Here is a 15,272-nt window from a genome sequence, read left to right on the forward strand (position 1 = left end):
GAATATATAAAGTAATGGAGAAGACAAATCTTACCAAAATAAGAGAATTCCTTACTTTTTTATTTTTAAAATTTACATTACTCGTATCCCACAACACAACATTCTCTCTATAGGAATCTATTAGTTCAAAAATTTTAGTTTCGCTCCAATGAATTGCAGCCATGTTTATTATTCCAAATGAGGAGAAAAGCACTTGATAACTCAAAGCAATCTTATTGGCTAGAGACACCGATTTTATCGTACGCTGGTGAGCAGTGAACACCAGTTCTGAAATCGCGGCAGAGAACATGACCGATTTGTGGCGCATGCGCAGATCCTTAAATTGTTGCTCTACGAGAAAGTCGGCCGAGAAAATCGCTCCGTGTAGACATGCCTTTAGACCCTATATTCCTATACGAAAAATGCGTGTTTTAGTTCGCTCTACCACCCCTCCGAGTTTGTCCCATGATCTATGAAATACCCTGTATAGTTAAATTTTTACGTCTTTGTAGCATATGTTCCAAGACAGTAGTGCTGTACAAGCAAACGCAACTTAATATTTGTTTAATTTAAAATCATTTGTTGTTGTAAAAACATTATCAATATAGAAATCAGTTAGCATAAACAACAGATATTCTGAAATTTCTTTTCACGAACTCATAATAGCGCCCTCGTTTTGAAATGCAACAGAAACACCAATGGAAGCTGGATACAACTCAACTCAACAGTATGTTAAATATGTAGTTAACCATCGGGAACGTGTTTATGATGTAAATCTTAATTATATGGACTTGATTATTAAAAGTGTACCTTAATTCTAACTAAAATTAAAAATGAGAGTTGAACGGTGTTATTTTTGTTCATCTCCGTTATATCCTGGTCACGGTATACAATTTATACGAAATGACTGTAAAGTAAGTACTCAGTATGAAATTTTTTTCGCAGTGATTTTAAATTTTCTAGCAACGCTGTATTTAATTTCTTTTTCAGATAATGAATATTATTACCAATATGATATTGCTTCAGAAACTATGTATAGGTAATATTTTGATGTATAGTATTTGACAATTCTTATTGTATCGGAATATTTAAATAGATCTGTGTTATTTATTAATCCAAATTTACCCTAGTTTTCCTTAAAATTTTTACAGGAGAAAAGTTCTTTGTGATGAAAAAAGTTTGGGAAATACAATTTTTTTTAACATGGCTACTTCATCAAAGCACATTAATAAACTTTATTTAATTCTAAAGAACTCTGATTGAAGAAAGTAGTGAAAATGTTGATGTAGAAAATGCATATATTTAATACATTTAAACTGCTTTTCAATTCTTGATTACATATGAAATCATCATGATTAGAGAAGTTAAAAGCAGCATTCATCTTGACTTTAACCTTCCAGCACGCGCGCATCGTATTTTTTACATCGGTAAAAGTTTGCAATTGGGTGCCCCTTGTTTTTTGTCGATTCATTTTTGACGCCAAGATCCGCGGCAGGGAGGCACAATTTCAGGATGGCCGCTACACAAAACCAAATTAAGAACTCGAAGAATTGCACAAACTCGATGACCATGTACACATCAATCTATTTTCACTTAAAAAAATATCAGAGAATTGCACAAACTAGGCAGTGCATACTGCCTTAACTTTGTCCATGTACATGTTGATCTAATTTTATTAAAAACATCAGGAAGCTAAAACAAAGTTAAAACTATCATGGTAACCAGAAATGATGTTTCATCACCGAAATTTTAAAAAGAATTTTCGCTAATTAAAGAGGCACCCAATTCTACACTAGAGCCCTATCGGTATACCGTTTTTGGCAGGAAAATTGGCAGAAATGAGTGGCTATTGATAATAAATTTGTTAAAACATAAAATATTAACTTTATTATTGCAAAATCTAAATAATGTCGCATTCAAATGATAGCAAATTATTTTTAAACACTTATATTAGTCAGGTGGAAAAGCAATGATGTATTTTATTATAGAAATTTTAAATTTATTATTTAACAACTATATTTTAAAATCCAAGCTAGTTTTAATATTTGTCTCTCCTGTCCTGTTGATTATATGGTTAATCTACGGATTATGATAATTTGGCGACCAACCCTGCTACAGCAACCTGCTAGTTTTTTTTTTTTTTTTTTTTTCTACTCAACTTTTTTTTTTCCCCAACAATCTGCTAGCTGAATTATGCTTATGCTAGAACTTTTATGGAATTAAAGTGCTTAATCATGATGAAGATTAGGTGTGAAATTGGGAGAAAGTGCAGAATCATCCGTTGCTTGCCGCGTTTTTAAGAATTGCACATACATGGTATCCATGTACACGTCGACCTATTTTCACTTAAAAAAACATCCCAGAATTGCACAAAAATGGCATTGTGCCCACTCTTGACTTTATCCATGTACACTGCTTAAGTCCTAGCTAGTAAATTTTATCGCCTTACCAAAATGTCGCCAAACTACCAGTTACCATATTCCAAAGATTAGCCGATTATCATTGAATTGAAGACAACTTGTCAAAAATAAAAATCTCTTGTAGCTCATCACAGCTCTTGTTATTTCAATTCCAGTGCCATCACTTGAGAACAATTCTTTTGCATTTACATCACGTCCATTTTTTATTTGTATGATATATAACAGTTAAAAATAGGCCATAATTTCCACTCAGGTAACAGTGCAGGGGTAGAGTAGACTTTAAGGTACCCCTTGTATTATGGCGAAGTTGTTGTTTCATTTATGGTAGCCTGAGTAGTTGAATGTTAATGGAAACCCTATTGTGACTTAATCGGGTGCATGATTCTGGGAAATTTTTAATCATGGGATGTTTTGTAAGCGTTTTTGTGGTGTGTGTTGGTTTGATTCTTTAGATGGTAGAAGTAGTAAGATTAATTTGAAGTTTCTGTACGATGTGGAATGAAAGGGGAAAAGAGCTTTATTTGACTGGTGTGTAAATGAAGGTTTACTTAGTAGCCATTATAAGTGTCCTGTATGTAGGAAGGATATGCGTATAGTCGAATGTAAACACCGTTTAGATGGATTTGAATAAGTTTGTAGGAAGAAAGGTTCAGATGGTCACTATGTGAAGCGTTCGATCAGAAAGAGTACCTGGTTTGAATATTATGAATAAGTATGAATTAGTATTTTGATTTTTACGTGGCTCTGGGTGTACGAAGTGAACTCAAAAATCTTGGTAAGTGAATATTTACTTTTGGTAGTGCTTAAATTATAACATGTTTTTCCTTTTTTATGTTTTTTATTGTTTGGTTTAAAATGTATTTTATTGAGATTATGTATTTTTTGTTTGCCTATGTTGTAGAATTTGGTGCTCCTTTGACTTTTTAGGTGAAAATATATCGATGTGTACATGGACAAAGTAAAGTGAGTGCGCGATGCAAGTTTGTGCAATTCTGTGATTTTTTTATGTGAAAATAGGTCAACGTGTACAAGGATAAAGTTAAAGTGCGCAATGCCATTATTGTGCAATTCTGGGATTTTTTTTAAGTGAAAATAGGTCAACGTGTGCATGGATACCGAGTTTGTGCAATTGTTTGTCTTGTTATTTTGGCTTTGTGTAACGGCGATTTATGGCTCAAAAATTGCCGCTACACAAAGAATATATATAGAGAGAAATATACATCTGTATAGATCATTTGTATAAAAAATTTACACCTTGTGACCATGCTTTCAATTAGGTGGTCAGCCACCGCAGAATTAAGCAATCGCCATTCTTCTTGTAGAGCAGTTTCTAGCTCAATAAGAGGGGCTGGAGGTAGGAAACGTGGAGATACAGCACGGTCGAGAGCATCCCAAAGATTTTCAATGGGCTTAAGGTCGGGCGAATATGCTGGCCACGCCATACGCGTAATCCCTTCACTCTCCATGTAGTCATCGACGATGTTAGCTCTATGGGGACGTGCATTATCGTCCACTAAAACAAAAGTAGGCCCAACTGCTGCAGCGTACAATCTCACAATGGGTTCTAGGACTTCATCTCGATACTGGACAGCCGTCAAAGAACCCAGTTTAAAGATGTGCAGCTCGGTGCGATATTCTAATGAAATCCCTGCCCACACCATAATGCTTCTGCCTCGGAATGCGTGAATTTTTGAGACTGATTGTGTATTCGTTGTTCACGCCATATCCTTATACGCTTGTCATCTGGCTCCAGAGCAAATCTTGACTCATTAGTAAACATGACATTGACCCAGTCAGACACATTCCAATTGACATGTTCCCGGCACCACTGTAATCATGCCCCTCTTGATTGGACAGATAGAGGAACACAAACTTGATGTACAGTCCACTCATATGTAATCTTCGGCATACCGTAGCTGCAGATATCACCTTACCAATGGACGCAGTAACCGTAGATGTCACACGTGTGGAGGTCACTCTGCGATTCCGCTTGGCTATAATAGCAATATATCAATCTTTCGCGGGTGGTTGTAACCTTTGGGCGACCACCTATGGGTCGCCCAAAGGTTACACCCCCCCCGCGCGTTTTATTTTATATTTAGCGTTATATCATTTTTATTCTATACATTTAGCAATACAGTAAAAATTGTTAAACACGAAACTGAGAGGACTGAAATATTTTTTTGCTTAAAGGATATTAAAGAAAAATCAACAAAATTAAGTTTATTAAAGTACATTTGTTTACATAGATAATATGTATTTAATAAAAATCAATGAAACAAAAACATCCACAAGAACGTATTGAAAATGAATGCAAAATTTTGAAAAATGAAACATTTATTGAGTTTTTTAAAAATAATCTGATGTTCTTCGGACAACTATCTGTGTGGTTTGGAATTGTTTCCATAAACGTGAAATTACAGAATGACGAACGCTGAAGAAAAGGTCAACATCTGTGATCGATTGTCCTGCTTCAATGCGTCCCACAGCATGCCAGCGCTCAGAATCTTCCATCCGTCTTCTGGAAGTCATAAAAACACGTATGTCTTGAAAACAAATTGTACGAAAGTTTTGAACACCTTCTATCAGCACTTACAGTCAACTTCTGTAACCCTTCATAAAGCTGGCTTCTTATAAACTTCCTTTTTTGCATATTTCTTAACATGAAAGTGCGATTGGCTGTTACCTAACATATTTGCATACTATCATATACCTCTGCAGCGAATTGCTTCCTCTTCAATTCTGATTCCTGAAATTAGCATTTTTCTCTCTGTGCTTAACTTTTGGAAGTGAGTGTAAATGAGGTCAGAACTGAAAGTTTTTTTTTTTTTTTTTTTAGTCATTAAGATAAAAACATTTCATTGGTAGCCTACCAACGAAAAATTCATAGTGATTGTGGCCGTTTACTTGCATGTAGAATATGGCCCATTTTGAAATTTTGCTTACATATGCTGTCCCAGAAGAAAAGAAAGAAAATTCGAGATAAATCATATTTAAAGTTTAACTGAGCAATGCATTGCATAAAGATGACTACAAATATATTTCTAAAATTTAAAATTTCAAAAAAAATTATTGAAATTTTTTAGATCACATCTTAAAAAATGTGATCGTAGGCAAAAATGCCTGTCTCTCAAGTTTGTTATTCAATCTTTTTGTTTTGTAAGCTAATGTATTTTTTAAATAAAGAAGTTTATTTTAAATATGAACTAATGTGTTATATTCATGTTAAAAATTAATTACTGAAGTTTTTTCTTTAGCAAATCAATAACAGAAAATAATTTGTCTTCATGTCAAGTCTACATGTAGATATAGATAAACTAGTCAAACTAAGTTTGACTACTTTGAATATGTTCTGCCCCTTTAGGCAGATTTACAAACTAATTGGGTAAAATAATCTCAAGGTAACGCAGCCTTGACATGAAGTGGAAGACAAATTTTTATTGATTTGGTAAATTTATATCTAAAAATTTTCAAATTATTATTTTTTTTTGGTATATTTTAAATTGTAGAAATATATTTAAACATTTTTATGCAATGCATTGCTCAAATTAAACTTTAAATATTAAATTATCTTGGATTTTTTTTTCTTCTGGGACAGCATATGTAAGCAAAATTTGAAAATGGGCCATATAAGATAAAATTCTATAATCATTTTTATTCTATACATTTAGCAATTCAGTGAAAATCGTTATACACGAAACTAAGGGGACTGAAATATTTTTTTGCTTAAAGGATATTAAAAAAAATCAACAAAATTAAGTTTATTAAAGTACATTTGTTTACATAGATAATATGTATTTAATAAAAATCAATGAAACAAAAACATCCAAAAGAACATATTGAAAATGAATGCAAAATTTTGGAGTTTTTTGAAAAACTAAACATTTATTGAATTTTTTGTAAATAATCTGATGTTTTTCTTTGCATTGTCTTTCTTAGTATCAAATTGTTCAGTGTCGTCCAACTTGTTATTCACTTCACCATTGGAATTTGCATTTAAATAACTGTGCATACTTTTCATGATGTTCCTCATTTTGGATAACGTAGGAACAGGAGCTGGATTATTAATTTCATTTTCGTTGTCAGAATTTGCAGTAATAATATTTTTTTAGCTTTGAACAAGCTCCAAAATGTCTGTCTGTCATAATTAGGACTGTACACACATTATCATCAACTACTGCAAGGAATTCTTTTGATAATATAGTAGGACAGTCCAGTAATACAAAAACTTTCTCAAACATTTCATTAAGTGTTGGCTCAGTTTCAATATCCTCCTCCTCCATTTCTTTTGGTGCCAAAGAATCTGATACTTTTGAGAATCATGCATGATAAAAATGATTTTCATTCGTCCTTGCAGTCACTGAATTCCATGCAGAGTGCAACATATGAACCAAACTCGCAGATTTTTTACTCGCACTGCGATGTACTCATTACCAAATTCCAAAGCCAACTGATGAGATGTTTGTAGGGGTGGAGGGTGAAAATAGCTTAGATAAACAAAACTGGCTCGTGTCACAGACTATTCTGAGGGTATTTCAAAACCAAGTTACCCTCCTTTCTACGAAACATGTGAAACCATCTCTCTTTCATTTCATACCCCTCTTAAATCTCGCCTGTGAGGCCGGTGTTTTCCGTATTTTGTTCATTCCTAGAGAGAATATCTTTTTGTGTTAAGCGATTTTTAAGATATGTTAAGATAAAAAAAATGCATGAAAATATATGATAGTTTGTCGGGACCATTGCATTATTTCGTGTTAACCGATATTTCATCTTAAGCGTTTTCGCGTTAAACGTATTGCATTTATTAAATTTAAACTTAGTCTTGAAATGTGTGCATGCTTTAAACATATGCTTCATCTAAAAAGTGCTAAATATATAACATCATAATATTTAAGAATCTTAATTTATTTTCTCAGGTATTATTAATGCATATATACTAGCATTTATGTATTGAATAAAACTGCCAGCATTGTCAATGAAAAAATTGTATGTTTGTTTTTATAATACTGCAAATCTTCAAAATGACTATGTATGCTTGGGCAATTTCTTTTGAGTAATACAGCCATGCATTATCACTAGGTATTTCGATTTTGCCGTTCTAAATGCCGTAAAATGTTCAACCGTAAGAAAAATCCCAGGAAATTAAAATGGACAAAGGCATTCCGAAAAGCTGCTGGGAAAGAACTTATTAATGACCCAGCATTTGAATTTGAAAAGAGGCGTAATGTACCTGTACAATATAATCGAGAATTATGGCGAGAAACAAGTAAGTAGTAATAAATGGTTATTTTTTTTTTTTTTTTATAATAGTCATATAATGTGTCAAGTGAAACATTATAATTCGTAGCCTGAATTTTGAACAAAATTAAAACAACTAACGTGGAACTGTGATTTTTCCATCAGTGATAAATGGCTACTTACATGTTAATGAAACTGCCTGTGCTCAGTTTGGCAGTTTTTTGCAGACGGAAATTTAAAAGTTATTTATCAGATGGGTAGTTTACATGAATTTTATTACAAAGATTCTCAAACCATCAATATTTAGCATAAGTTGGCAGGCATTATCAACATTTAAAAAGAAAACATACATTGGCAATTTAAAATGCAAATTTTAATTATTAAATAAGGTTTACAAAATATATTTAAAAAAACTTTGCTTTCTTTACCAAATCATTCTGTAATTTTTTTGTGCTGTTCTTCCCAAGCATGCATCGATCTATTTTCACTTAAAAAAACATAAAAAATCTGCAGATTTGGCATGTTGCAAACCATGGCAATAACGACTATCTACAAAACATGTCCCCTCATTTCCTTTGGATATTTTTCAGCAAAACTCTCCATTCCTACAGGAATTTTACTACAGTTTCTTTCATTGATGGTAAATTCCACCCGATGTATATTTTTAAATTAAGTTTTAATGAAAAAATGCCATGATTTGTTTATAAAAAGCATTGAAAATCAAAATACAACAAAAAGTATACATACAGAAATGGTGATGTTGCTCGACTGAAGGATTGTTATAAGCATGGTTGCCAGTGTTTAACACGTTCTAAAAATTTGGAAACTGCTACTAAGTTGGTTCTGATAACATTTAAGTTCCAGTAAATGTTTCCAAAATTACAAAGCATATTTATTCATTTATTGTTCTTGAGACAGCAATGCAGTAGTTATGTCCGTATGGTAAAGAAGGAACCTAGTTAAATTACTAGCTGTTACCAATTATTTTCCATTTCTCCCCCTCTTTGTCAATTGTAACAAATTTATCTTCTTGGAATCTAGTTTAATTATCTAATGACTTCAAAAATTATTATTTTTTTTATTATCTGCACTCTCTACAAAAAGGCATTTATGAGACTAAGCAATACAGTATGCAATGCTTAACCTTTAACTGATGTGACAATTTTTTTTTGGCATAATTACTGTGAACAGTCTCGCAAACCACTTTTAAGAAATGCATAAAAATGTATACTTTTGTGCATTTTAAAGAATGTTTTAGATACTTTATGCATATTTATGGAATTCTAAATCATTTAAATCAGTGTATATTTAACATAAATCATTTAATTTTATGCAGTTTAATTTGTATAAAAAAGACTATTTTCTTCATTTTAAGGAACAAAGCTTTAAAAGAACAAACATTTTGTTAAACATGCATGAAAATATGTGACTTTATTAAGTATTACTGTCAATTAAACCATAATTCTACTGCAATGAATTTAATTATAAATTATTAATAGATTAGTATACCTTTGTTTACAAGGATGACATAAGATGCCTAAGAAAATTAGTTGAAATATTTTTTGAGAGCACTGAAGACACATCAGGTTCCTTGCATTCTAAGCATTTGTATGCTATTTGTCTCTTCTTACAAGGTGGGCACAGACTACATGTTTTTCTTTTTTCTTCTTAATATGATAAATTCCATTCTCTCAATTTCATTTTGTCCAAGGTTTATTATAATTGTTATCTTCAGTTCCCTTGGCAAAAAGCGGAAGTTATCCTAACTTTAAGGTATGGCTTAATAAGTTGATTTGCTAATAAAAGTTCCCCCCCCCAGTTTTGTAGCATCAGAATAGGACTGGAACAATATGAATGAATTCACAGCACACATATCCAGTATTCTTAAAAATATTGCCACAGGCCAATGTTGAGCTTCTCAACCACTTGAGTAAATAGAACACTTCTTTTCAAATTCATCAATGGCTCCTTTTGTCAAATTGTATAACTATAATTTCTGGTGTCCCAGTATTACCGTATGGTGCATTGATTTTTCCTTGGGAACGTAGGAAACAAGCGTAATTTCATTTGTAAATCCATACAAAGAACTAGATATTTCTCTTGCCTTATTCGCCTGAAATTCTTTTGAGATCTTCTTTTTATGCTTTTCTCAATATACCTATAAATGTAAGACCTCTGTCTTTTAGGCAATTCACTAATTCCATTCAGGAAAACCAGTCGTCTGCAGTAATGTTCCTATTTGTATGTTTCAAAGGTTCAACCAGTCGGAGCACCACTTGTGTGAGTTTACTACATTATTTTTCTTCTTTTGTAAGCCCATCTCCATCAGAATCTTTTCCACAGTAGATATATGCATTATAAAGATAATTGTTGCTTGCATCACAAAGGCACATAATCTGTAATCTATATTGTGTTGGTTTTTTGGGCATGTACATTTTATATTTGCTGCATCCTCTGAATTTCACTAGCATCTCATCAACACATGCTAATTCTCCAATAGAATATATGCATTGGAAATTTCTTGTGACTGCATAAAGTATTTTCGATATTAGAGTTGCTTTGTCGGTTTCCATATGCTCATTTCTTGTTTTAGAGTCATCAAACTGCAAGCAATTCAAGAAAAATAAAAATCTCACTTTGGAAGTAACACATCTAAATACCTCCCGTCCTGTACCATCAGTAGCAAATTAAGATCAATATCATGATTTGATTTGAATACGGTAGAATAAATTGAAAGTCCAAGGAAGGCTTTCATTTCTAATGCATTAGTATCCATCAATTCATACCTGTTTAGATCAAAATATTTCATTCTGCATTATCAAAATTACTATGTCTGGGATATATTACAATACTTATGAAATATTTTGCTGCTGAACTCTCCTTTTGGGGTATTGGATGTTATTGGGTTGTCCAGAAAGTTTTGTGGTTTTTGCAGTTGAAGTATGTTTCCAGAATTATTTTGTTACTGCTGCTAAGGAGTTATCTTGATCAAAGCAGAAGGGTAAATACAATGTTCTCTTCTTACATTGCATAATTCTAGCTTGTTTTTGACATAATTTTATAATTTTTGTTTCAGTACAGTGCTAAGAATGAAAAACTCAGAAGTTTATTTTCATCATTTATTTTAAAAAAGTAAAAAATGCTAGTCCAGATGCTCATAAAATTTGTGCTGTATGTGGGCAAATTCCTGTTTCTGTCAGTTAGATGGTTTGAAAAGTTTAAATATGGAAATTTAATTCTCAGAGATATTCCTGTTCTGGATGACCCTCTTTTAAGAGATGCTTGACATGACCTATTAAAAGAAACTATATGTTATACAGTTTAGGAACTATCAGACAGACTAAATCTATGTTATACAGTTCAGAACTATCAGACAGACTTGTAAATATTTCAGAATTTACATACATGATCAGGCCTCACCAGTGACCAAATGGTAAAGTCGTTGAAAACTGGTAGTTCCAACTTGGGTTCGATTCCAGGCACATGGGTAGGCTGCATAGGTGTTTCCATTTTTTTGCCATGTGCAACGTGTATAAGGGACATTTTCCATTCAAAAGCCCTCCATGAATGCATTGCTTCTCTTAGTAGATGGCTCTCACTTGCTTTGTCATAATTAAACAAATTCATGCTTGATCATTTGTAGAAGATTGAATATGTAAGTTGCTACACTGTAAGTGTATCCTATACTTTAACAAAGCACAATATGCTTGCTTGAGTTTCAGCATGGGATGTTTTTCCTCCTTTGAAGCAGCATATTACTGATGATAAGAAGTGATTACTATACAATAATGTTACGATCATGGAGTTTTAGTAATACTGTGAGATAGAGGCTGCATCGCCAAAAAAGTAATGGTTTGTATATGGTGGGACTGTAAAGAAATTGGGTACTATAAATGGTTTTCAACAAAACAGACGATAAATTAAAAAAAAATACTGTTCCCAAATGGCAGTTCTAAAAGCAGAGGTCATAGCAAAGTGCCCAATCATCGAGGTGGTGTCTTCCATAAGCTCTACATTTTGATGAATGTCAGATAAAGGCTTATTGAGTATGGCTAGGATGTTTTGTGTTCCCCTTCCGCATGTGCACAAGATCAGGGGTTCGCAGTGAGGTCGGTATAGACATTGGTTCATGATGACCAAGGGATCAATAGTATCATGTATCAGCATCGTAAAAATCTCTATTTAATATACTTTTAAGCAATAAAGTGCTGAATTTTGAAATTAATAATTCATGAACACACACACAAAAAAAAAATAATGTAAAAAAAAGAAGAAGAATGCAAAACACCATAACAAAAGCTTGCACTTATTCTTTCATCCATGCTGATCGTTGAAATTTGTTAACAACGGTTATGCTCAAATAGCTCAGTTATGGCTTCTGAATGGCCTGGATGTCATTTCTTTGGAGACTATCTCACAGCATTTCAATTGTGTCATTACAATTAAACATGATGACTTTAAGAAAAAGGATTTTCCAGAAAGATGGCAAAAAGTCGTTGAACAAAATGGTGCTTATGCGATTCAGTGAAATTTAATTATGTTTTTGAACTGCTGTATTGTATTTTGTTTGTATTTATCATCAGAAAACTATGGAACTTTCTGAGTAACTCAATATTAGAATGATTTTCTGTTTGGGAAATATGAGGATTCAACTTATAATATGTGCTAAACAGATCATAATCCAGTGATATTTTATTTTCTGAACAAAAACATTTATGGATTTTTTAAAAGATTAATACAGATTTCAAATCTTATATTAGATGCTTAGAAATGGCCAGATTATATCCTTTGTTGCATAAAATAAGTTATATTGGGGAGAATATGAAATTGTTTTTATACAATTTTTTTTTATTATTTTCAGTGAAAACAATGAAACATGTTAGCCAGATTAAAGAAAGAAGAGAAGCTTGTTTCATCAAACAAAGGTAAATAAATGTTCTTCATGTGTATTTTGAATAGTTCCTATAGTTTCTTTTCTAAAAAGTTATAATTTCTACATATTTTGTATTATATGGATGCATATTTTGTTGTATTTCAATATAATTTCCCTCTAAAAATTGAATGATCTCTTGAATGGGGATTAGCTTTTTGCATAGCTTCTCTCTCCATATTGTAAGTTTGGAATTATTGCTTCAGTACAGCTTCTTTGCACTTTTTCATGTGTCAAAGGAACATTTTAATGTAGAAAAACTAAAATATAGCACTGAAATTAAATTTCTTATTATTAATTTTATAAGAATCACGAGAAAATTCAAATTTCTTAGACCTACTGCAAGTAGTTAAACAGCATAGTCAGATTAGTCCTTCCTTATGCAGAGCTGATGGAACATGAGCTCTGCATAAGGCACCCTTTTATGTCAAAACCCCGCTTTACTTCCATGCATCGAGTTTCAAGAGATTAATTATGTTTCATTGAATATTACATGAAACATAATTAATTTTCTAATGTTAGGTAAAATTAATAACCTAATCCTTCTAATTTATTGACAGCATACCACAGGCTGATGTATATTTTTCTAAGCAAACCTATATAATTATTTCAGGTTGAAAAAGGGAAAGGTGCTAGCTAAAGAAGAAGATCTAAAAGAAGTACAAAGAGATATGTCTCTCATCAGATCTGTTTGCGGTAAGCTATCTTTTATTTCAAATTGTGTTTTATTGGTTGAAAAATCCTCAATGATTATCTTCTTGAATTGTATTTATATGTATATTTCTCTATTTAATCCACAGCACCAACACAGTTGAAGATAAAACAAGAAGAAACAAACAGAGTTGTAGCAAGAGAAGATCAAGTAGAAAAACCTATGGAACAGGAAGTGGCCTAACTCTTGCTGTTTCCTACAGCAGTTTCATCAGTTTTTATAATTCATCCACATGGTATCTAAAAATAAAAAGCATCTTTTTTCAAAATATTTAATGAAATTTTTATCATTTAATATATAAAAAAGTGTAATTACGCAGTGTACATGTTCAGTTTCCTGAAACTGTCTCTAGGTAAACAGTTATAACACTATAACAATGATATGCATTGGATGTTGTATGCTATAAAAAATAAAACTGTTTTAAACTGTGACCATTTATGCACAGACATGCATGAAATATAATTAATGCTGCATTGTGTTGTAACTTTATGCATTAGGACAGTGTGGTCCAACCTTTAGTTACCTGAGGTCCAGAGACATTGAAGAAAGAGAATGGATTACATGTAATCACTAGTTTAATATAACACATTATTTTACAGTGTAAAAATCAAAGTGATGATTGACACTGCTTTTGTGATACAAGTTTATCAGTGTTCACTGTAATTTCAGTAATGCAAAGTCTCAGGCTCGATTCCAGTGAAATATTTTCAGCGTGATTTCTCGTTTAGTTTGTTTGAGAGCAGAAAAAGCACTTTCACACACATATGTGCTGCCAAATAGTAATAACATTTGCAAAGAGAATTTATGGAGTCTGGGAAGATGTTTATTAGAAATCAGTTTCCAGAAATGTTCGTTGACATGACACTTTTTAGTCTGGTAGACTGGATCTGCCTGAAGATTATAAATTTCAATTTGAAGGTTGGCATTGCAAGACACCTACTTGTACTTCTGTCTCCATGAGGTTGTTTAACAATGAAGGTTTTGTTTTTAGGGAGTCAAAATCATGGAACTCATTAATACAGTCAAAAGTCGTTAATCCGGACTCGTCGGGACTTCGGCGATTCCGGATTATAGATCATCAGTTTAAATCTCGTAAGATGGCATGCAGAAATTCTAAAATTAAAAATATGAAACCATAATTTATGAAATAAAGAACAATTATGATCTAAAGGGTATCAAAATTTACAAAAAAAAAAGCTTAATATTTATTTGTTTACTTTATGAAATATTTCTCTCAATGTAAGTTGTTTAAGTTGCTTCATTTTATGTGATAATACTTTTTCTTTAATTCTATAAAAAGACATAATTTCTTGTTCAGTTACAAAGTTCCGCTGTTCAAGTCCCGTTAATTGCTGTGCCGAGAATACCAACTAACTTGTCAATCGAAATTTTTTCGTTTTCACTAACCTCTCTGTCACATTCTGCATGTCTTTATCCATTTTTTGCAGCAATTCCACTTTTTGTTTGTTGAACATCGAAACATACTTTCGTTTTGTAGATCCTTTGGAAGTTCCAGCATCGGAAATTCTATTTGACATAATCGAAAGTTCAAGTTTACTTTTATAAAATCGCTCTTACTGCAAAAAATAATAAGCGGGATCCAATTCGAAGATTAAGGAACAACGCAATCATTAACATTAACTGAAATAGATAATTAGATAATTTTAGCTTACACCGTCCGTTATACATTAAACGCGCAGGCGAAAACGTATTCTGCACTTGCGCACACGCATATGCGCAGTAGTCAAGGTATTACGCGCATGCGTAAAACGCCAACGCGACGCATGCACAGAAAGTTTTTAGCTTTGAGGTCCGGATTATAGATCATTCCAGATTATGGGTGTCCGAATTAACGACTTTTGACTGTATCAGTAATTATTTCATGAAACATACTAAAATTTGTGTCATTTTCTTCTTTTAGCTACTGACAAAATGGGAAGTTGCTGTATTGCCTTCAGTGAAATTTACATTACATTAAGGTTTTTGCGAAAAC

General features: G+C 32.4%; 1 protein-coding gene across 2 annotated transcripts; it reads left to right on the forward strand.

Moving 5' to 3' along the window:
- Nucleotides 1–703: 703 nt before the first annotated feature.
- RpL24-like (ribosomal protein L24-like) lies at nt 704–13,710 on the forward strand. 2 transcript variants are annotated; one of them, XM_085815890.1, is made up of 6 exons: nt 817–893; nt 970–1,018; nt 7,479–7,665; nt 12,499–12,562; nt 13,181–13,263; nt 13,368–13,710. In XM_085815890.1, the coding sequence occupies exons 3-6, from the start codon at nt 7,512–7,514 to the stop codon at nt 13,460–13,462; spliced, it is 396 nt and encodes a 131-aa protein (XP_085672016.1). In that variant the 5' UTR covers nt 817–893; nt 970–1,018; nt 7,479–7,511; the 3' UTR covers nt 13,463–13,710. The 2 variants fall into 2 exon arrangements, with proteins under 2 accessions (XP_035204743.1, XP_085672016.1); XM_035348852.2 differs by lacking the exon at nt 970–1,018 and having other exon boundaries at nt 704–893.
- The last annotated feature ends 1,562 nt before the right edge of the window (nt 13,711–15,272 follow it).

The sequence above is a fragment of the Stegodyphus dumicola genome, chromosome 4 (genome assembly GCF_044657685.1).
Source record: "Stegodyphus dumicola isolate Sdum_Otavi_A_Nest chromosome 4, ASM4465768v1".
In the NCBI taxonomy this organism is placed as follows: Eukaryota; Metazoa; Arthropoda; class Arachnida; order Araneae; family Eresidae; genus Stegodyphus; species Stegodyphus dumicola.